Source organism: Hevea brasiliensis, chromosome 8 (genome assembly GCF_030052815.1).
Source record: "Hevea brasiliensis isolate MT/VB/25A 57/8 chromosome 8, ASM3005281v1, whole genome shotgun sequence".
NCBI classification, from domain to species: Eukaryota; Viridiplantae; Streptophyta; class Magnoliopsida; order Malpighiales; family Euphorbiaceae; genus Hevea; species Hevea brasiliensis.
Window position 1 is genome coordinate 8,750,865 of NC_079500.1, and position 23,988 is coordinate 8,774,852.

General features: G+C 34.1%; 2 protein-coding genes across 2 annotated transcripts; both read right to left on the bottom strand.

The window, feature by feature from the left end:
• Positions 1 to 428: 428 nt before the first annotated feature.
• On the bottom strand, positions 429 to 4,576 carry LOC131169204 (E3 ubiquitin-protein ligase UPL5-like). Its single transcript, XM_058151207.1, has 3 exons — positions 3,016 to 4,576; positions 1,864 to 2,312; positions 429 to 1,519 (listed from the first exon to the last, which is right to left on the bottom strand). The coding sequence occupies exons 1-3, from the start codon at positions 4,493 to 4,495 to the stop codon at positions 665 to 667; spliced, it is 2,784 nt and encodes a 927-aa protein (XP_058007190.1). The 5' UTR covers positions 4,496 to 4,576; the 3' UTR covers positions 429 to 664.
• A 15,298-nt stretch (positions 4,577 to 19,874) lies between these two features.
• LOC131182266 (E3 ubiquitin-protein ligase UPL5-like) lies at positions 19,875 to 23,535 on the bottom strand. The gene is made up of 3 exons (XM_058151208.1): positions 22,061 to 23,535; positions 21,057 to 21,502; positions 19,875 to 20,706 (listed from the first exon to the last, which is right to left on the bottom strand). The coding sequence occupies exons 1-3, from the start codon at positions 23,499 to 23,501 to the stop codon at positions 19,891 to 19,893; spliced, it is 2,703 nt and encodes a 900-aa protein (XP_058007191.1). The 5' UTR covers positions 23,502 to 23,535; the 3' UTR covers positions 19,875 to 19,890.
• Between the last annotated feature and the right edge of the window lie 453 nt (positions 23,536 to 23,988).

Sequence of the window (23,988 nt, forward strand, 5' to 3'; positions counted from 1 at the left end):
TACCATAATGACATTTTATAGATAATTGAATAAAAAAATTATATCAGATAATACCAAATAACCTCAGGAAGCTAACCCTTGAAGTTGATGGATGCGGTAGTGTAAAAAAAATTAGTTTTCCAAAATAACAGCAGAACTTAGTCTGCTTCATTATAAAAGTGCTAAAGAAGATAATCCAGGGGAAAAGCCATTGTCCAAATACAGTCCAGAACAATAATTTTTTTTTTCTAAAGCAAAAAATTTATTAAGAGGAAGAAATAGGTAAGGGAAAAACCACCTGTGGCTAGAACCCAAGAGCTAGCAGGCCCTAAACCCCAACACCCACCTAGAACCATAGCCAACAGTTGATAAAAAAACCCCATACAATTACAAACACGGCAAAGAACGACCAACAGTCCTTTACAAACACAGCGTATAACAACCAACAGTTGCAACCCGAAACACAGCATACACCAACCTAAACGCATGATGTTACAAAATGATTTGATTCACTGCAAGTTCATATAGCCAAGCTCTGCTAGCCTTTTTTTTTTTTTTTTTTAATTTTTGCTTTATTTTAAGGAAGCAACATGAAGAAATGCTCATAAAAAAACACTAGACGTTTGTTCACACAATTCAAGCTGAAGAAGAAATTTTAGGGGAGTTGATTGGAATCTGAAAAATACTAACAGCCAGAATCCTTCACAAACTTATCCTTCACAAACTTATGCTCCAAAAGCGTATCAGCAGTTGGACGCTCATTTGGATTACGTTTCAGGCACCGCTCGATAAAATCTAGTGCCAGAGGATAATCACGAAGACTATACTCGGGAAGATATTCTACAATGGACCCTTCTTCAACCTTCAATTCTAGATCTTCTTTAAAATCTTTCAAAGGTTCAGTGGACTTTGCACGCAACTCTTTACGCAACTCTTTTAAATGAGAGTACGGAAAATCCCTAATTAACATCTCCACGACGGTGCAGCCAAGGCTCCAAATATCAGCTTCAAATCCATACTCTTTGTCCTGTTTCATAACCTCCGGAGCTGTCCAGTCTATTTTCCCATACACTTTTGTCAATCCAAAATCTGTAATTTTCACGTGTCCTTTCTCATCCACCAGTATATTTGCACATTTGATGTCTCCATGGACTACCTTTCGCTCATGGAGATACTTCAAACCTTCCAGTATCTGTTTGGTGTAGTGGGACACTTGGGATTCTTCCAATTCAAAACTTCTATATACTTTTCGGAGGGAGCCTGTACTTACAAGCTCAAGAAAAATATTGACCTTCGACTCATCCTCCTCAGTGCCATAATATTTGACTATATTTGGATGACTAAATTGACACAATAAGTTAACCTCTTGATTAATTTTGTCAATTTCTCCTTTATTTTTAATTTGTATTTCCTTTACGGCGAAAAAGAAACCGCCATCAGCATATCCCTTGTACACTTGTCCGAAAATTCCTCCTCCTAGAGGCTTCTTACGATCCTTTAGCCACTTTGACTTTGTAATATTGAGTCTTTGTCTATTAATCTGGCAAGTATTTAACATAGTATCTATGTTAAAATTTAATAGAAATTGCAGTAATGCTAATGAAACTAGATATCCCAAAACTCACAGGATTTCTTCTAAAACATTCGCAACACTTACAGTAAAACAATGAAATTGCTAAAAGGTTTTAAAGAGAAGTCCAGAAGCCTATAATTGTTTTAGAAAGATGAAAAAACACCATTTATTTCCAAAGAAGATTCCACTAATAAAGCAACTCATGTAATAATATTTTGAAATCAATCTTCAGAGCTTTGATAAGTATTGAAAACGTATGGGAAACAATAGCTATGCTATATTAACCCAATGGAAATTCTGTAAGCACATACCTTCAAGAACTGGGACATTAGAGGATCACTTTCATTGTTGTCATGATTCACATGTGTTCTCTCACCAGAATTAAATCCAAGATTTAAGTCTCCTTTTAGCACCAGGTTAAGATCTTCAACATCTATTCCCCTATACTTTAGCAGTTCGTCGATTGATTTTCCAAAAACACTATCGAAGCCTTTTCTGAAAAAGGATATCTGTTCAGACATAGAGTTGATGAAGTCATCCAGAATTTCATCATCATCATGAAAACGATGCTTGGCCTTGTTATTGTAAAAAGATGGATTTGCATCTCTTAAATCTTTTACAGAAATTTCCTCTCCAGCCAATGGCAAAAGAAACAAACGATGAAAGGCAACACCTACTTGTACTTCATGCATCAATGCCAATGCAATCACTTTACCAGAAAATTCGAAACAGTCGAAGTGTAATGGTTCTAACTTCAATTCTGCATATATGATAAATGATAAAGAAAAAACTATACTTAAATGGAATTGATATTTAATAAATTTAAGATCAAAAAATGATTTTGTTGTGATGTGTCTCATATTTAGATATATTTTTATTGGTTTGAATTATGACCTTGTTTAAAAAATTTGCAATGTAATCTTAATTCGATATTATGATTTGATCAAATGAGCATGATAGAATCCAAGGGTAATTTTGAATTAAACCCAAAATCACATTTCGACACAACTCAATTATGAAATTTTTATTATCCTATGCAAAACTTCAATATGACCTGATGGTCTAACTCTTCATACAGATTAACAGACCCATATCTTACTACTTTAAGACTTCACTTGGACACACCTCATCTTATTGTCTCTCCCGTACACACCTTAGCATAAATATTTCCTTACTCCAATGAGGGCCAAGTTCTATTATTATACTCATGAATCAGTAATCAAAGTATATATTGCAATACTTGACATTATGAATATCCAACAATGAGCTACTGTCTTAGCGCTGTGAGGTTTTGAATTTTATATTTAATAATGGTATCTCATAAATTAAATATATGATAAAGTTGTGGCAAAAAGCTTATATCAATCATTTCTCAAGAAAAAAAGCAGGACAAGTAATAATTGTGGATGCTATTCATAGCAAGGATCAATATTCATTGCAAGGATCAAAAGATACGATCTTACCAGGATTAGGATAGAACTTCATAGGATCATTTGAGCACGCCAGAAAGAGGAGATTTTGCGGTTTGAATATAGCTTGGCATAACTTGTATAACCAATCCTGCAATTTTTTAGGACTGGTAATATTGTTATTTTTCAATGACTCATACAACTCTTCGTCTAGAAATCTAGACCAGTGAATGAGTGGCTTGTAGAACTCAGCATCGAGTAATTTTTCCTCAGGGATCATCATCATCGTAACTAAATGCATCCTGGATTTCGAATCAATCACATCATTGTGCTCAAGAAGCCAATGATAATCATCTTTCCGCGTAGTTTTTTCAAGTATCAGCTGTAGTGAAATCTGCTGGTTCATTAATACATGCTGAAATTGCTTTTGTTCATTCTCCCAAAGTTGAGAAATGCTGTTTAGCTCTTTCAAAATGTCCAGATACACAATCGAAACAGAATGCAACCAACCACTTGTTTCGAATATTCTTGCTGTCTCTGGTATAAGTCTAAGATTATTCTCCATTTTATTCAACAGGTAACTAAATACACCTTTAATACCTGTTGACAATAAATCAACTATAGACTTATCCTTCTCTTTGGCATTATCTATACCACAAATTGCATTACGTAATACGCATGAAAATACCTGGAATTCACAAAAATGAAATTTCAATGACTCAATTAGTTTGATTGGATATGAGTTTCGATTTGATTCCTGCATCTTACTCAATAGGATGCTTAAGGTATTTGCCATCTCAAAAAAGGAGGTTCTAATTTGGAAAATTGTGCGCAGCTCGCTAAGGTTACCTCTTTCCAACAACTGCTTTAGAGTAGTCCGCCATGGCTGATACAGAGGATCACCATATACCGTACTAAGCGAAGCACAAAATTCTGATGCTAAATGTATACATCTATCAACAGAAACATTTGGACAATTCGATATTTTTTCCATGGAAAACCTTATCAAAGCAGAAGCATAGGCTTTGTGTTGTGGAATTGCTGACCTGTAAAGCATAACCAAAGTCGCAGGGACAGAATACGAACTCATAAGATTCTCCGATTCCTCTTCTGTTAGAAGTGCCAACAGTGCGACAATCGTCTTCGGGTCATCCTGAAGAGTTTCTTTGGGGAGAGATTGCCCTTGGCACATGCGACAAATCTTTGAACTCATTTGGTGAATCTTTTGCAAAAGTACCGATTTGTCATCAAATCCACGCTGCAATTCGAGGCAATCGTCGTTTTGAATTGAGCAGTCTTCAAGTGTCTGCCACCGCTGTAGCTGCTTTCCCTTACAATATAATTTCTGTTCCGTAACTGGAATTTTACATGCCAGTAGAATTCCCTCGTGGACATCCTTCACTGTACTACCAGGATACACAAGGAATTCTTCAGTCGTCCCATCCGGTATTTTGATGGATAATCGAATGCAATTGGATTCACCATTCGCCATCTGCTCTGGATCAACACGCCGCAACACAAAATGTTTGTTCATTTTTAAATAAAACAGATAAATTAGAGATTATATTATTTATAAAGCTGTTTTTCTTCCATTTTTCCTTATTATTTAGTAAATAAAAAAGTGTTTACAGTCTCACATCTAATAAATATAACAAATTTAAAAAATTTATAAGATAATTTAATTAATTCTTTTTTAAAAAATAATTGATCTAAATTTAAGTATATTCATTCAACTCATTATGAAACTCTTACCTCCATCTATTTATTCGCATTCTTGTTCAGATTAATTTAATAATAAGAAGAAATAAAATTATTTTGTCTCCTCACTTTTTTTTTTTAATTTTTTTCTCTCTCTAAAAAATTAAGTTTTTCTAAATCTCATTGGTTGCCGTTGTAATCATTTCACCGACTATCGTTTGTTTTTACGTGCATTTTTAATTTACTAGTGGACACAGAGAAAAGATAATGATTCCATCATTCACGCCGGGGCTTTGCGTTTAAAACACTAGTTTTCTTTCACAGTGGACGACCTTTAAACAAAATGTCTAAAAAAGTGGCTATGAGTTATGACAGCAAGCTGAATTAAGTAAAATAAAATTAGCAATTAGGTAAAGAGGGAACTAGTTTAATAAGGTGGTTTCGCAGTTAATTGTCAAAAAAATCTTAAATTTTATCAATTATTATAATTAAATTCTAAAATTTATATAATTATTAAATAAACTATCATATTTGATTGATTGTCCAAATTGATCCGATTGTTAATAAATTTTTAACATACTTAACAGGAATTTCATATCAACTACCATATCATCAATGAAACAGTCACATAAGAAACTCTAAATTAGAGTTAATTGTAAAAAAAAATCATAAAGTTTACTAATTCTTACAATTAAACCCTAAAATTTACATGATTACTAATCATATCCCCATGTTTCATTGATATCTCAAATATAAACCGTTAGTAACTTAGTATGTGGTACTGAAGGGTAATTGTAATTGCTTTTATTTTGACTATTTTGGTTGGAAGTTACACCTTATAAGTTTGTTGATACTAATATTAATAGATAATTGATTCAGGAAAATGATTGTTATTTCTTTCAGTAATTTGATCCACCTTGCAGTGGTCAATAGAAGGAGCTACTGACACATTTACTTAGGAAAGAAATGCTTTTATGATATACTAATTAATGATTTGTAGAGAAAAGTTGATGTGTTAAAAAATACCACAAAAAATTTAAAGAATGAAATAGTTTATTTGAAAAAAGAGTTGAATGTGCAGAGCAGGAAAATTTTGATTTTGGTCTATTCTAGGATCGTATTATATTGTTTTACATATGTATAGTAATAATGAATAAACTTTATTAATGTTGGCTTGAATATATAGATTAATTAGAATTAGATAAGGTATTTGTATCTGCAGAACAAAATTTAGCTTGTAATTTCTTGTTTATTGAAGTATACTAATGGTTTATTGACGGACAAGTCAATTTGAGACATCATTATAACGTAGAGGTTTATTAGCAATTATATAAATTTCAAGCTTTAATTGCAAAAATTAGTAAATTTCATGAATTTTTTTTGTATTTAAACCTAATTTGAGATTTTTTATGTGACTTCTCCAGTAATGATATGGCAGCTGACGTAGAACTCCCCTCGTATACTAACAGTTTTTTAACGATTGGGTTAATTTGAGACATAATCAAATGTGAGAGATTAATTGATAATTATGTAAACTTTGGGATTTAATTGTAATAATTACTAAACTTAAGAATTTTTTAATAGTTAACCCATATATATTCATTAACTTGTAAATTTGTGTTGTTTGTTTGGAGTTTACATTAAATTTCTTCTTTTTAAGGTTGTTTCTCGCTTGCCAAGAATAAGGGTGTTTTGTTTTGGTTTGAGTTTCATTTTATTTAAAAATTAAAATTCAAATCAAATTAAATCTCTAATTCTTTAATTTTGAGGAATTAAAATTAAAATCAAACTTTGAATTTAGTTTTTATTTATTCTTAATTACTTTTGGTATGATTATAATTTTAATTTTAATTTCAATTTTAACTTTTTTTTTAATATTATTAAATCAAAAGTCATTTTGATATTATGACTAATAGATTGTAACTATATTGTTGCGGTCCATGGAAATTTCTTATGGATACGGACCTGCAAAACAGAAAATAGATGAGTCAAAGGCTTACCGGGTATGGACTCGGTGAGGACCCTCCGATGCTCAAGTTAGAACTGATATGAGATAATAGTGTATTAGATTGAGTATGGACAAAAAACATACCTCCATAGATAATCTGTTCTCTTTATATAGGATATAAATAATGGTCGATTATGGTAAGTAAACTATATAATTATATGGATATTATTAGCTAGTATTATAAAATTATATTTTTATTTATAGTGCATAATTATAGGCATTGCTATATTTGACAATCCTATTAAGATTGCTTATCTTTAATTAAGATTCTTTTCTATTATTGAGTGGGTCTTACAGTAGTTAAACTATTTGAACGAATCTCATGATTGAACCATTAAATATCATTAGGCTCATGGGCTATCCAAAAACCCAAGTTACTTGATTAATTATATATATTTTGAGGAGCTATATCATTAGTTCCTCCCTCGAGTATGAATCTTTAGGTTCGTTTACATGTCAAAGCTTTGGTCATTGCCCTAATTTTTTTTTTTCAAGTGCAAACTATCATCTTGATAATCGCCTTTAGGTGAATTTGCACCTTTGATTTGCTTAGTTTGAACTATTCCTTAGGTGGACTTGCACCTTTAATTTGCTTACTTGGTGGGCTATCATTTTAGATGGGGTAAATACCTTTATTTTATCCTGACAGACTATCATTGTAGATAGGCTAAGAATCTTTATTTTAGCTTTGTAGACTGTCATCGTAGATTGGTTAAGCACCTTTGTTTTAACCTGGTGAACTATCACCGTTGATAGGCTAAGTACCCTTAGATTTTTTAGCCTAGCGAACTATCGCTGTGGATGGGCTAAGCACCCTTTATTTTAGCTTGGTAGACTTTTACCATGAATGGGCTAAGCACCCTTGTTTTATTTAGCCTGGCAGACTATCGTCATGAATAGGCTAAGTACCCTTAGATTTTTTAGCATGGTGGACTATCGCTGTGGATGGGCTAAGTGTCCTTTATTTTAGCCTGTTGGATTATTACTGTGGATGGGCTAGGCACCCTTATTTTATTTAGCCTGGCGGACTTCGCCGTGGATGAGCTAAACACCCTTGGTTTTAGCTTGTTGTACTAGTGTAACACTCTAAATTTTTAAATAATTATTTTATATGTAAATTATAATATTTTATTGTATTAAATATTATGGAAATTAAATTACAATTTTCTGGATTTTTAAAATTGGGTTTGAATTTCTTGAGATAATAAATTTTATCGATTTTTAAAAATTAATTTAAAGACTACGTAGTAAATTTAAAAATATATTTGAACTCCACAAATTTTTCTAAATTTTCTATAACTTTTTTAGAATTTTCGAACCTCGTTTTGGGGTCCCAGGGCAAAGTAAAAATCGAATTTTGAGTATCTTGAATCAGACCGGCTGAATCGAATCGGTCCATTTCTTTTTCTTTTCCCCCCTCCCTTGGGCGTCTACCCATTTCCCTTTCCCTTCCATTTTCTCTCTCCTCTCCCCTTCCTACTGCCGGATGGCCATCCCCCTCCCTCCCCCACATGCCGGTGCCTCACCAGAACCCCTCACCGCTGCCGGTCGCTGCCCCAAACACTGAACAAACGTGTTTGAAGCTCCGCCATTACGCGCACATCCCTTGAGCTTCTCAGCCTAATTTCGACCAATCAGGCCACTAATTGGACTGGGTCCAGTCCCAAAAGTGTTCTACTCCTCGAGAGCTTTCCAAAGACATCAAAAATACAAATTTTTATTAAGAGGTTTGTCCGAATCAAGCCCAAGAAGTTTTAGCCTATTTTAACTTTTGGGCTAAATTTCTCCCAAATCGGGAACCCTACGGAGTCAGAGGTTCAGGTCGAGCTATGATTCTAGTGGTGGACAGAGTTTGGGTTGTAGTAGTTCTGGATCTGGTTCAGGGTCTTCCTTGGCCCCTTGTACGTAGTGTGGGAGAGTATACTCAGAGCCTTGCTTGATGAGCTCTGGTGGATGTTTTTGATGTGGCCAACAGGGTCACTTTGCTAGGGAATGCCCCATGTTTAGTGAGCATTATATGGGGTCTCAAGGTTCTTTTGCTTCACACCTTAGTACTTCCAGCATGGCAGGTAGCCAGTTTAGTGGCCAACAGGGCTATGGTCAGGGAGGATGCAGCTTTGGGGATAGATTTAGTGGTAAAAGCCTATTTCAGAGGTTTGCATCCCATGGCAGAGGCCAAGCTTAGGTTTTCACCCTGACACACTAAGATGCCCAGGCTTCGAAAGCTGTGGTAGCAGGTATTCTCTCAGTTTGCTCATTTGAGGCTCATTTTTTAATTAACTCGGGTGTTAAGCACTCATTTATTTCCTCTGTATTTGCCCTGAGATTGGGTAGAAACCCTACTACTTTAGAGTGTCCCCTGTTTAGTGACAATATGAATGTGGGTATGGTTTTTCTGAGTAGCCCAGGGGTAGTTGATGGAAAAATCCTCCCGGCAAATTTGGTTCTTTTACCAGTGATGGATTTTGATATGATCTTGAGTATGGATTGGCTGTCAACCCACTATGCTACTTAAATTGTAGAAATAAAAAGGTGTATTTTCATATACCTAGGGTAGAAGAGTTTAGTTTTGATGGTGACATAAGTGTGGCTCCATACAACTTAGTGTCAGCCATTAGCTCCAAAAACATGTTGAGGAGTGGATATCAGGGTTATTTGACACTAGTGAGGGACACATCTATTCAAGGTATTGATATGGAGAAGGTACCTGTTGTCAGGGAATTCATGGATGTATTTTTTAAGGAGCTTCCTAGGTTGCCACCGAATAGGGAGATAGAGTTTTGTATAGATATTATGCCAGCTATGAATCCTAATTCTATGCCACCTTCCAGGATGAGACCAGCAAAGCTAAAGGAACTGAAGGAGCAATTGCAAGAGCTTTTGGACAAGGGTTTCATTCGGCCAAGTACTTCACCTTAGGGTGCTTTCATTTTATTGGTGAGGAAGAAGGATGGGTCTTTAAGGTTGTGTATTGATTATAGACAGCTGAATAAAGTGACAATTAAGAATAAATATCTACTCCCTCGGATTGATGATTTAGTTGATCAGCTGCAAGAGATCAGATATTTTCAAAAATAGACCAACAGTTAGGGTATCACCAGCTGAGGATCAAAAGCGAAGATGTACCAAAAACAGCGTTCAGGATGAGGTATGGTCATTATGAGTTCTTGGTGATGTCTTTTGGACTCACTAATGCATTAGCAGCCTTTATAGATTTAATGAACAAGGTGTTTAGGCTATTCTTGGATCGCATTGTCATTGTGTTCATAGATGATATTTTGGTGTATTCTCGAACCAAGGAAGAACATGTTTGGCAAATAAGAATGGTGTTGCAGACTAAGGGAGTATCAACTGTATGCTAAATTTTCAAAATGTGAGATTTGGTTAGAGAGCATCTCATTCTTGGGATATGTGGTATCTAGTGAAGGTATTCAGGTTGATCCCAAGAAAATTAAAGCAGTAACTGATTGGCTTAGGCCTACTACAGTCACTGAGGTGTGGAGTTTTCTGGGTCTAGTAGATTACCATAGGCGTTTTGTGTAAAATTTTTCTAAAATAGCAGCTCCTCTGACATTGTTGACTCTAAAGAATGTCCCATTCTTTTGGTCAAACGAGTGGGAGAAAAGCTTCTAGAAGCTTAAGGAATGCTTAACTATAGCTCTAGTGCTGACATTGCCTGCGAGTGAAGAAGGATATACAGTGTATTATGATGCTTCCAGAGTCATCTTGGGGTGTGTTTTGATGCCTCATGGTAAAGTAGTGACTTATGCTTTAAGGCAGTTAAAAAGGCACGAGCAAAACTATCTTACTCATGATTTAGAGATGGCGGCTGTAGTTTTTGCATTAAAGATCTAGAGGCACTATTTATATAGTGAGGTGTATGAGATATACACTAACCATAAAAAGCTTAAAGTACATCTTCCAACAGAGAGATCTTAATCTAAGGCAGAGGAGATGGATGGACCTTCTAAAGGATTATGACTGTACCATTCAATATCACCCAGGTAAGGTGAATATGATGGCAGATGATTTGAGAAGAAAATCTTTTGGCAGCTTGGCAAATATATTAGTGGAAAGGAGACTGTTGATTCGGGAGATATATGAGTTGATGAATTAAGGTCTGATCTTAGATGTAAAAAAATGTATTTTTCATAATAAATAAATATTTTATATTTTATGTTATTAATAAAAAAATATTTTAACAATGTTGTAATGCTCAAATTAAGATATTAAAATTATAAATGAAAAAGATAAAAGCATTAATAATATTAATTTTCGAGTTAAATGAAAAAGGATAATATGGTCTAAATAAAAAATAAAATCAAATCAGCTACCAGTTGATGAGAAATAACTTTAAAAATAGAGCTAATACAAATTGCAGCTGATGGGTATCATATCAATTACCCATAAGCCATCAGCTCTATTTTTTTAAATTTGCCAAATACTCTAGTTCACCTGTTTGGGGAATAAATTTTAACAACTATCCATGAATTTATATAGTTGTAACATTATAGTCCTTCAACTTTAAAATGTAACATAAAACCCCTCCAACTTTTAAATTTTGCACAATAAAATCCTTCTAACTTCTAATTACTAATTTTTCAGTTAAATACTGATATGAATAGATCCAGCGTGGTGCTTAGTTAGTATTTTTCTTTTATTTCTTATGTAAAGTGTAAAATTATTCTCTCTACACATGAAAAATTATTTTCTCTATAGAGAGTAGAAGGATTCAATTTATACATGGCTTGAGAGAGGAAAGAGAAATGATGACTAAGCATTACGCTGGAACTGATCAGGTCAACGTTTAACTGGAAAACCAGTGATTGGAAGTTGGAGGGATTTCACTGTGCAAAATTTGGAAGTTGAGGGGGTTTTATGTTATATTTTTAAATTGAAGGATTGTAATGTTACAGCAATATAAGTTTAAGGACGGTTGTTAAAATTTAACCCCTATTTGAGTGTTTATCAGCTATCAGCTATACCCAACAGGTAAAGCAAACATCCCTTAAGAAGACTTGGTGCAATAGTTAAATCATGGTGTAGAACGCTAATGTAATGAGTAATTCTTGATGCAGTAGGTTTGTCACCAAGCACATTTGATCCAATAGACTTAGCAACCCAACATGCCAACTCTATGAATAGAGGTGCAAGACTTTATTTTGAACACACAACATCAGCCAAATCAACTCAATAGACATAATGACTTAGCTTAATTTATTTTAGTTTAGCATTTTCCTTTACAATTTTAGCAATCTCTTTATTTTTTGGTCTAGCATCTGTGACACACTCATTTTATATAGGTGTTTTAGGTTATTGTTTAGCTTTGTAGCGTTCAATAGTTCCATCAGAATGGGTATTGATTTTGTAAATCCATTTGCAACCAATAGGGGTCTTATTTAGTGGAAGATCAACTAAATCCCAAGTATGAGTTTTCTCTAAAGCCTGAAGTTCGTCAGTCATAGCTTGCTGCCAAAGAGGGTCAGTACTTGCCTCACGATAAGAACGAGGCTTATGAAGGGTTACAAGAGTAGAGTAACAGTGAAAATCAGAAAGATAACGAGGAGTTTCTCTTACACGGGTAGAACGACGAAGAGTAGTGCTAGGAGGAGATGCAGGCGCAGGTGCTGGATCAACAACTGGTGCAGATTCAACAGGGGAAGGCGTAGTTGGGCTAATATTGAGTACATCGCAATTACCTGGATCAGGACTTGGAAACAGCTCTTTGGAGGAGTCAGTGAAAAATAGAGAGTCAGTATTAACAGAGTGATGAAATTTGGAAAGATAAGAGAACATAGTATTGTCCCAAAAGGTAACATGATGAGAGATACGTAACTTATTAGAAACAGGATCCCAACAACGATACCCTTTGTGTTCAATGCCATAACCAAGAAAACAACATAGACGAGCACGGGGTTCTAATTTGGTATGTTCATGAGGTTGTAAAAGAACAAAAGAAACACATCCAAAAGGTTTAAGGATGGAATAGTCAGGAGATTGTCCAAACAACTTTTCAAAAGGAGATAAATTATAAAGAACCAAGGTAGAAGACGGTTAATAATATAAACAGCATGAAGAGCTGCTTCTCCCTAAAATTTTTCTGGACATGAGGCAGAAAGAAGAAGAGTACGTACAGAATCAAGAATATGACGATGCTTGCGTTCGGCTCACCCATTCTGTTGAGAGGTGTGAGGACAAGAACGTTAAACAACGGTGCCTTGTTGACTAAGAAACTGAAGTAAAGAAGAATCCCGATATTCCATGGCATTGTCTGTTCGGAAAATTTTAATGTCACAAGAGAACTGAGTTTTAATCATTTTTGCAAATGTGATGTAAATTTGTGATAACTCAGATCGATGTTTCAAAAAATATATCCAAGTAAACTGAGAATAATCATCAATAAATATCACAAAATAATGAAAACCATCTATTGAAGAAATAGGAGAAGGACCCCAAATGTCAGAATGAATTAAACCAAAAGGAGTGTCTGAAGTAGTATTATTATGAGAAAAAGATAATGCAGGTTGTTTTGCAAGCTGACAATTTAAACAATTAAATGACTAAAACTTAGTAGATCCTAATAATCTACAAGAAATTAAAGGTTGAATTTTACTGGCAGAAGCATGACCAAGACGAAGATGCCATTGGTGAATGAAGGAATTAGGGATTGTAGCTGCAGACACAAATCTCTGAGGAAGATGTAAAGATGCAAGCTCAAATAATTGACCTACTCTGCAACCCTCCCCAAGAATCTATCCCATTTGTGGATCCTGTACCTGGACACCATGGGGAGAAAAAAATGACATTTAGTCCTTTTTTCACACAACTGACCAATAGAAATAAGATTGAGTGCCAAATTAGGGATATAATAGGTGTCAGGGAGATGAAGATTTGAGGTAGACACATAACCAGTATGTGTGATGTTCATTTTAGTACCATTTGCAGTATGGATTGGTGGTAAGGAAGATACAGGTTTTGCAGAAGACGAGAATTTAAGATTAGTGGTCATATGATTACAACATGCAGAGTCAAAAAGCCAATAAGAATTACCCCGAGTGGCAGACATGGCAGCAGGAGAATTAGAAGAGATAACCTGTTTGAATAGTGCCTCAAGATCACTCATGGTATTGGTGATCACAGTAGAACCCTCAGTAGTAGCAACAGCGGTGACAGAGGAAGATCCAGGCATTGAGACATTCTTGAATTTAGAATGCCCTCCTTTTGGTCTTGGAGGGCGTGTGGGACAATGTTCAAGAATATGACCGTAACCATGACAATATCTGTATTCTATAGTAGGACAAAATGCAAAAGCATGACCAATTTGATTACAATTCTTACAAAGTTGATTGCCAGATTTCTGATGTGAGGATTGAGTAGTTGCAAGAGCAGTTTCAAATTAAGGAGTTTTATCCAAACTGAGACGAGTCTCTTCAAAAATAATCTCTTGAATAGCAGTATCCAATGATGGGAGTGGATTTCGATGTAACAGGGATGCTCGAACGGCCTCATATTCTGATCGAAGAGCCATTAGAACTTGAATGAGATGAAGATGATCTTCATTGATTTTGGCCTGAGATATTTGATTCCATATGGGTTGGACCTAGGCAAGAAAATCATTCACAGATTGACCTGCTTCTTGTTTCAGATTATGAAGAGTAGTCCACAACTGATAATAGTGGGCAAGTCCAGTGATCTGATATCGATTAGCCAAAAAATCCCAGATTTCTTTTGCAGAGTTATAATTAGCAAATTGGATGTGGATAGACGAGACAGAGGTATTGCGAAACCAGGTAATGATCTGATGATTTTTACTATCCCAATTCTCAAGACGGTCAGCAAATTTTGCATCAGTTTTATCGTTCTCTCTTGTCAGCGTAGTGATATCTCCGGTAACAATACGCCAAAGCTTACGACCTATCAAAAAACTTTTCATTTCTTGAACCCAAAGATTATAGTTGGAACCAGTCAGAACTGTTGCAATAGGTTTTGAAATATCAGATTTCTCCATTGATAACAAGATAAGGAGAAAAAAAAATGGTATGATAATAGGAATGAAAGAATGAACCAAAACAAGTTGTAGAGAGAGGAGAGAGACCCCAGAAACTATAAATAAAAGCTTTACGGCTCTGATATCATGTTAGAAGAAAGAATACAAGTAATGAAGGAAAGAATTGTGTATTTGTCTGTTTCTTATTTACAGAGATATTACATCTATTTATACATGAGAATATGAGCTAATTTAGATAAGAATAATAATTGCTGTAATTATGCTACACAAATCTCCTATAATCATGCTAATTGCTGTAATTATGCTAACAACCTCCAAGTTTCCTTAGAGCATGACGACTTTTACTATTGACCAAAATCAGAATTTATACCTATGTAATATATATTTGGCCTATTATATTGTTTATTGAGAAATGTTGAATAAATTCACAATATGTATCATATGAGATTATCTTCACAAACATTTTTGTGCAAGCATTATTTTTGCAGATGACTATCAAAGACAAAGGATGCATAAAGGGAGACGATACAGTCCAAGGCCTTTACACTCTAAGCAAGCAACACAATAAGCGGTCCATGCATCAGCCATTGAGCCACGAGCTCAAAGGCTAAAGTGCCCACCAAAATGGAGACGATGCACTCCTTGACCTTTACGCATGACGCAGTAAGAGGTCCATTCATCAGCCACCGAGCCACGAGCTCTAAGGCAAAAGTGCCCAACAAAATGGAGGCAATGCACTCCTAGATCCTTGCGCATAACACAGTAAGAAGTCCATGTATCAGCCACTAAGACACGAGTTCCAAGGACATAGTGACCACTACAAGGGAGACGATGCACTCCTGGGCCCTTGCACACAACGTAGTAAGAGGTCCATGCATCAGCCATTGAGCCACGAGTTCCAAGACCAGAGTGCCCACCAAAAAGGGAGACGATAACGCTCCAAGCGAGCAACACAATAAGAGGTCCATGCATTAGCCGTCGGGAGCCACGAGCTCCAAGGCCCTTGCATGCCATTGAGCAACAGAATAAGAGGCCCATGTATCATATCATCAAAGCTCTTCAGCTTCAGGCCCCATGGCCCCACACCTAGAGCTCTTCGGCTCCAGGCCTCATGGCCCCACATCCAAAGCTCTTCAACTCTAGGCTTTAAGACCCCGGTTCAGAGCTTCGAGCCCCTAAAACTAAAGGGAAGGAAAGCTACATTTTCATTAAAGCTGTTCTAAATTTCTTATCTCTTTAATATGAAAAGCTGACATTCTTCTTCATGGCATATTTTCATTAGAAGAGTATAAACTGCTTAACTAGATGATGTCTAGACGATCTTCAAAACAACCATGAGCTCCTAAAGCCTCAGTACTCATATGCAGAGCCATGAGCTCTTAAAATTAAAGAGACAAGATCTCTACAAATAGAAAAATGTCATGAAGACCAAAGTGCTTGAGAAATTTTGTTAGGCTACTCAAACCTAGAAGATTATGAGCTTCCCAAAATTATGAAGGTCCTTAAACAGGACCTAAAGTCTTAAAGGCATAAAAACAACAAAAATTAAAATGTTAAAGTAAAAGAAAAAACAAAAAATGTAATTAACTACTCTAAGCCACAAGCCATAAATAGCTCATACTTGGAATATTGGCATTCCTTAATGGTGCATAAAGAAGCTCTTGAAAAAGCTAAAAAGCTCCCTTTAAGAGCTTAAGAGTTCTAAAATCCAAAATTTAAGAGTTGAAAGCTCTTAAAAAGAATAAGGTCTACAGCTTTAAAATTTAAAATCTATGGATCTCAAAATAAGACTTACGAGTTTAAAATCTTAAGACCTATGGGTTTAAGAAAATAAGATCTAAGGTCTAAGAATTTAATTAAGACCTATGGTTGAGTCCTAAATCTAGGGTCTCAAAATTTATGACATATGGGTCTAAGAAAATAAGACCTAGGGTCTAAGAATTTAAGACCTATGGGTCCCAAAATAAGACCTATGAGTCCCAAAATAGGACCTATGGGTCCTAAAATAAGATCTTAAGAGTTCAAGACTACAATCTAAGAGTTAAAGGCCTATAGATCTAAGAGATAGACTTATATTCCAAAATTTAAAAGTACAAAACTTACAAGAGGAAGAAATTAAGATGTCCTTATCATATTAAATGCTAAAAAAGCTCTAGGTTTTAATAATTAAGAAAGTCCCAAAATTTAAATAAGAAAAGGAAAAAAAAAATTGCTCTTCAAAGAGCAAAAACACTCTTCCAAGAGCAAAAGTACCCTCCTAAGAGTAAATGTGCTCTTATGAGAGCAAAATTGCTCTTCCAAGAACAAAAGTGCACTTTCAAAAGCAAAGGTGCTCCTCTAAAAGCTCAAGAGCTCCAAATTAAGGGCTAAAGAACTCCAATGGTCAAAGTGCCACACTTAAAAAATTATAAGCTTCAAGTGCCCAAACTTCAAAGCCAATAGATCCTAAGACCAAAGCTAAAAGCTTCAAATGCGAGGGCTATGAGCTCTAAAGGCCACAATGCATCGAAATATAAAAGGAAGACCTATGAAGACTCCTTAAAGAGTCATGACGACTTCTCCAATGCAATAAAGAAAATGAGAGCTCTTAATTAAACTCGAAATTCCTTACTATTAACCTTTACATTGCTCAGAATTCTCTGTATGTATCTTGAGCTCCCAAGATTGATTAGTCTCTTATGTCAATCATGTTCAATTATAATAATTGCCACATTAAATGGGTTGTTATTTATCACTTTATATTTTACATACACAAATTGAAAATCACATCCTCTTCACCACAACAATACAACCTCGTTCATATGTCCATCAACCTTAATAGGCTTGTATCATTCCCAAAGAACATAATCGTACGAGTTCAATTTAGTTTAACGGATGGCATCCGAGTGGGCTACATCTAGCTTGGTTCAAGACAAAGAGGTTTACCCATGCACAAGTCATGAATAACTTGCGTTGGGGCAAAGGGCAACTGATACAATAAAAGGATGTCCACTTCCTATTTGGTAATAAAGAAATAAATAGCTAAAAGAATATGCCCCCTCATTAAAGAATATGCTTCCACCTAGAGGAACATGCCAAAGAATATGCAACACTCTCTACTTTCCCTATAAGTAGATCGAGTTAAGAAAGTAAAGGATTCTCTATCTCTCTCTCTCTCTCTCTATATATATATATATATATTCACTAAAACAAATGTAATTATATCAATAATACCAAAAATAATAAAAGAATTATAACTGTCAATAATGTTTATAACACATTTTTGATCTTTTATATTTTTCATTTCTTTATTTATATATAACTTACATACACATTTTTTTTAATAATGATCATTTATGTTATTATAAATTAATTTTCAACATGTTCATTTCTCTAATTTCTCAATTTTTTTTTTTATTTTTCAATTTTCCTTTATAAATTCTTAATTGAAATTTCTATTCATTATTAAAAGCAATATCATGTTGAAAGAAAAGATTATTTAATTGTAATTGTATAGATAATTTTATGATATATATATATATATATATAGTTATAGTTATAAGCGTAATTGTATAAGAAAAGATTACAATTTAATTAGGGGTGTGCACATTATCATTATAAGCGAAAAATCAAACCAACGCATTTTAATTCGGTTTTTTGGTTGATTAGTTTGGTTTTGGTTTTCTTTTATTTTTTATTTTTTATTTTCTCTCTCTCTCACTCTTTATGATTAAAAGGAGAAAATGTTGAATATATATGTATCCAAAGATCTGCTCTAGAATAAACTAAAAGAGAATAAAGACAACATATATAAAAGTATTGAGGTATAAAAAAAAAAAAAAAATTAATCCAACTTAGTACATGCTCCTGTGCCATTCAACATGCCCTGTACTGAATTCATTATTTCTTGGCATGCCCCATGTTGAATTCGGAAGAAGAGTTTCCCTATAAAGCTAATGCGGTACGCCCTACGAGCATGGGACATGCCATGAGCTTCTTTGTTGTGCGTGCCCTGCAGCATGGGGATGGTGCAGGGTATGCAAATCTCTATTTGTGATTCTTAAGCAAATTTTTTTCAATTTTTTCACAACTTAGACTTTCAAATCACTTTAAATTATCTCCACTTGCACTATTAATTTTCAAAATACCTTTTAACCTATTAAAAATATGAAAATTTTATAAATTAATTATAAAAAAAAAACTAAAATTAATGCATAACTAAAATAAAAATTAAAAATAAAATAAACATAAAATTATTCTAAAATATGTATATGAAATACATGTATCAATATACAACTGGTAAAAATCGGTGTTCGATGACATATAATTTACTATTTGCATATATTAATATTGATATTTGTTGGCCAAAACTCTTAAACAACATGTTAAATTTGTTTTAGGATGATTTTTTTTTGTAAACATTTGTTATTTTTTTTTATATAATTATATAAGAAAACATAAATAACAATATTGCATTCATATAAAGATCTAAAATTATAAAATTCTATTTTAATTGTAAATTTTTCATAATAAATCTCACTTTTCTCATACTCATTCACAACTTTTTAATTTCTTATTTAATTGTTATATTCTCACTTTTGTTAACATAAATTTATAAGGCTAAATGATTAAAAAAAAATACAAACCTTTATAAGTTTTTCAATTTTAACAAAATATTTTAATTTTATCAATTTAGTTTCAAATTTTTGCATTAATTTTAATTTTAACAATTAACTTAATTATAATATTTAATTAATAAAAATAATGAAAATATTTTGCCAACTACATTATAAAATTGCTAAAGAAGATAATCCCGGGGAAAAGCCAATGCCCAAATACAGTTCAGAACCTTTTTTTTTTAATTATTTTTTATATGCAAAAGATTTACTCAGAAGGAAGAAATAGGTAAGGGGAAAACAGAGCCACCAGGCCCTAACCCCTTGCAGCCACCTAGAACTATAACCACCAGTTAATGAAAAACCCCTTACAATTACAAACACAACAAAGAATGACCAACAGTTCTATACAAACACAGCATACACCAACCTATAAACATGATGTTACAAAATGATTTGATTCTCTGCAAGTTCATAACCAAGCTCTGCTAGCATTTTTTTCGAAAAAAAAAAACAAAAAGGGAAGCAACATGAAGAAATGCTCATAAACACTCAAACGTTTGTTTAAAAAATTCAATCTGAAGAAGAAATTTTAGCGAGTTGATTGTAATTTGACAAAACTAAAAGCCAGAATCGTTCACAAACGGATGCTTCAAAAGCTCATCAGCAGTTTGACGCTTATTTGGATTGCGTTTCAGACACTGCTTGATAAAATCTAGTGCATTCTCTGACAAAGAATAATTAGGAAGATGATCTATAATTGACCCTTTTTGAACTTCCAATTCTAGATTTGCATTCAAATTTTTCAAATGAGAGTATGGAATATTCCTGATTAACATCTCCAAGACGGTGCAGCCAAAGCTCCAAATATCAGCTTTAAATCCATACTCTTTGTCCTGTTTTATAACCTCCTGGGCCATCCAATTTATTGTCCCATGCCGAGACTTCATAAGACTATTTAATTCAGCCACTCTTGCCAATCCAAAATCCGTAATTTTCACACATCCTTTCTCATCCACCAATATATTTGCACAGTTAATGTCTCTGTGGACTACCTTTCGCTCATGAAGATACTTCAAACCTTCCAGTATCTGTTTGCTGTAGTGGGACACTTGGGAATCTTTCAGTTTAAAACATTTATATACTTGTCGGAGGGAGCCTGTACTTATAAGCTCAAGAAAAATATTGACCGTTGACTCCTCCTCTTCAGTGCCATAATATTTAACAATATTTGGATGACTGAATTGACACAATAAATTAACCTCTTGGTTAATTTTGTCAATTTCTCCTTTATTTTTAATTTTTATTACCTTTACGGCAAAAAAGAAACCACCAGCAGCATAACCCTTGTACACATCTCCGAAACCCCCTCTTCCCAGCTTCTTACCATCCTTTTGCCACTTTGACTTCGTAATCTTCAGTCTTTGTCTATTAATCTGCCAAATTTCAACAAACTATCTCTATTAAAATTTGATAGAAATTGCAGTAATAATCATGGTTATGCTAATGAAACTTGATATCCCGGAACATTTCTTTTAAAACATTTGCAACATTTATAATAAAACCATGAAATTGCTGAAAGGTCCTAAAGAAAAGTCCAAAAGCCTATAATTGCTGTAGAAAGATGAGAAAACAAGTTCTTTATTTCCAAAGAAGATTCCCCTACTAAAGCAACTCATGTAATAAAATTTTGAAATCAATTTTCAGAGCTTTGATAAGTATTGAAAACGTATAGGAAAAAATAGTTATGCTTTAGTAACACAATGGAAATTCTGTAAGCACATACCTTCAGGAACTGGGACATCAGAGGTTCACTTTCATTGTTGCCATGATTCACATGCGTTCTCTCACAAGAATTAAATCCAAGATTTAAGTCTCCTTTTAGCACCAGGTTAATATCATCAAGATCTATTCCCCAATAAGTTAACAGTTCGATGATTGATTTTCCAAAAACACTGTCAAAGCCTTTTCGGAAAAAATATATTTGTTCAGAGATATACTTGATGAAGTCATCTCGAATTTGATGATCAGCAAAACGTTCCTTAGCCTTGTTATTGTAAAAAGATGGATATGCATCTTTTACATCATCTCCAGAAATATTCTTTCCAGCCAGTTGCAAAAGAAACACACGATGAAAGGCAACACCTACTTGTACTTCATGCATCAATGCCAATGCAATCACCTTACCAGAAAATTCAAAACAGTCGAAGTGTAATGGTTCTAACTTCAATTCTGCATATATATCAAAGTGAAAAAAGAATCTATCCTTAACAGCAGGGCAAGGTAGTTTTACGAAATGATAGTAAATTATCACAAACTTAAATAGTAAATTATCACAAACTTAATTATGATTTGATCATATGAACAGGATAGAATCCAACGGTAATTTTAAATTAAACCCAGAAACACATTTCGACACAACTCAACTGTGAAATTTTAATTACCCTATGCAAAACTTCAATACTTAGGACCTCACTCGGACACACCTAATGTACACACCCTAGCATAAATATTTCCTTACACTACACTAAGGGCCTAATTCTTCATTACACTAATGAATCAGTAATCAAAGTATATATTGCAATATTTAATAATATGAATATCCACCAATGAGCTGCTGTCTTAGCACTATGGGGTTTTGAATTGTATATTTAATAATAGTATCTCATAAATTAAATATATGATAAATTTGTTACAAAAGCTTACATCAATCATTTCTCAAGGAAAAAAGCAGGACAAGTAACAATTGTGGATGCTATTCATAGCAAGGATCAAAAGATATGATCTTACCGGGATTAGGATAGAACTTCATAGGATCATTTGAGCACGCCAGAAAGAGGAGATTTTGCGGTTTGAATATAGCTTGGCATAACTTGTATAACCAATCCTGCAATTTTTTAGGACTGGTAATATTGTTATTTTTCAATGACTCATACAACTCTTCGTCTAGAAATCTAGACCAGTGAATGAGTGGCTTGTAGAACTCAGCATCGAGTAATTTTTCCTCAGGGATCATCATCATCGTAACTAAATGCATCCTGGATTTCGAATCAATCACATCATTGTGCTTAAGAAGCCAATGATAATCATCTTTCCTCGTAGTTTTTTCAAGTATCAGCTGTAGTGAAATCTGCTGGTTCATTAATACATGCTGAAATTGCTTTTGTTCATTCTCCCAAAGTTGAGAAATGCTGTTTAGCTCTTTCAAAATGTCCAGATACACAATCGAAACAGAATGCAACCAACCACTTGTTTCGAATATTCTTGCTGTCTCTGGTATAAGTCTAAGATTATTCTCCATTTTATTCAACAGGTAACTAAATACACCTTTAATACCTGTTGACAATAAATCAACTATAGACTTATCCTTCTCTTTGGCATTATCTATACCACAAATTGCATTACGTAATACGCATGAAAATACCTGGAATTCACGAAAACAAAATTTCAATGACTCAATGAGTGGGATTGGATATGAGTTTGGATTTGATTCCTGCATCTTACTCAATAGGAGGCTTAAGGTATTTGCCATCTCAATAAACCAGTGTCTAATTTGGAAAATTGAGCGTAGGTCACTAAGGTTACCTCTTTCCAACAACTGCTTTAGAGTAGCCCGCCATGGCTGATACAGAGGATCACCATGTACCGTACTAAGCCAAGCACAAAATTCTAATGCTAAATGTATACATCTATCAACAGAAACATTTGGACAATTCGATATTTTTTCCATGGAAAACACTATCAAAGCATAAGCATAGGCTTTGTGTTCTGGAATTGCTGACCTGTAAAGCATAACCAAAGTCGCAGGGACAGAATACGAACTCATAAGATTCTCCGATTCCTCCTTTGTTTCAATTGCCAACAATTCTTCAATCGTTATCCAGTCATCCTGAAGAGTATCTTCGGAGAGAAATTCCCCTCGGCACATGCGAAAAATGTTTGAACTCATTTGGTGAATCCTTTGGATAAATACCGATGTGTCATCAAATCCAAGCTTCAATTCGAGGCGATCGTCGTTTTGAATTGAGTAGTCTTCAAGTGTCTTCCACCGCTGTAGCTGCTCCCCCTTATAATATAATTTCTGTATCGTAACTGGAATATTACAGTCCCATAGAATTGCCTCGTGGATAGCCTTCACTAGAGTTTTAGATTTAAAACAGCGCGGTGGAAGATCTTTCCCGTTCGGCATTCGGACAGAAAATCGAATGGAATCGGATTTTCTGTTTTCCATCTGCTCTGGATCAGTAGTGGCACAAAACAAAGTTTGAAAATATTTGTTCCTTAAATAGAGATTATATTGTTTATAAAATTATTTTTCTTTTATTTTTTTCCTTTTATTTAAACAGTGAAAAGAGAATAAAATTATTTTTTCTCCTCACTTTAACTTTTTTTTTTTTTACCCTTTTGACTCTAAAATTAAGAGATAGCGTAAACCTCACGACCGACTGTCGGTTGCTTTTATGTGCATTTTTAATTTACTAATGGAACACAAAGAAAAGAACAACGATTCCATTGTTTTCTTTCACATTGGAAGACTTTTGAACTAAAATGTCTCTGGTCCGCAAGCTGCCTTAAATAAAATAACTTTAGTTGACCTAATAACAGCTTTTATTTTTGTACTGTTGCTCACCTACTCTGCCAAATAAAATATAACAAATCACATTTATTCAAATATTTGAGTCTGATTTAATTTTAATTTTTTTATTAAAATTTATTAA

What these genes read in the sequence shown, in the direction of transcription:
- LOC131169204 (XM_058151207.1), bottom strand. Translation starts at nt 4,495, where the DNA reads ATGAACAAACATTTTGTGTTGCGGCGTGTTGATCCAGAGCAGATGGCG. An exon ending in GAAGTTCTATCCTAATCCTG is followed by an intron (nt 2,313 to 3,015) that starts GTAAGATCGTAT and finishes TCATATATGCAG; the next exon opens with AATTGAAGTTAGAACCATTA. An exon ending in TAATGTCCCAGTTCTTGAAG is followed by an intron (nt 1,520 to 1,863) that starts GTATGTGCTTAC and finishes AATACTTGCCAG; the next exon opens with ATTAATAGACAAAGACTCAA.
- LOC131182266 (XM_058151208.1), bottom strand. Translation starts at nt 23,501, where the DNA reads ATGGAAAACAGAAAATCCGATTCCATTCGATTTTCTGTCCGAATGCCG. An exon ending in GAAGTTCTATCCTAATCCCG is followed by an intron (nt 21,503 to 22,060) that starts GTAAGATCATAT and finishes ATATATATGCAG; the next exon opens with AATTGAAGTTAGAACCATTA. An exon ending in TGATGTCCCAGTTCCTGAAG is followed by an intron (nt 20,707 to 21,056) that starts GTATGTGCTTAC and finishes GAAATTTGGCAG; the next exon opens with ATTAATAGACAAAGACTGAA.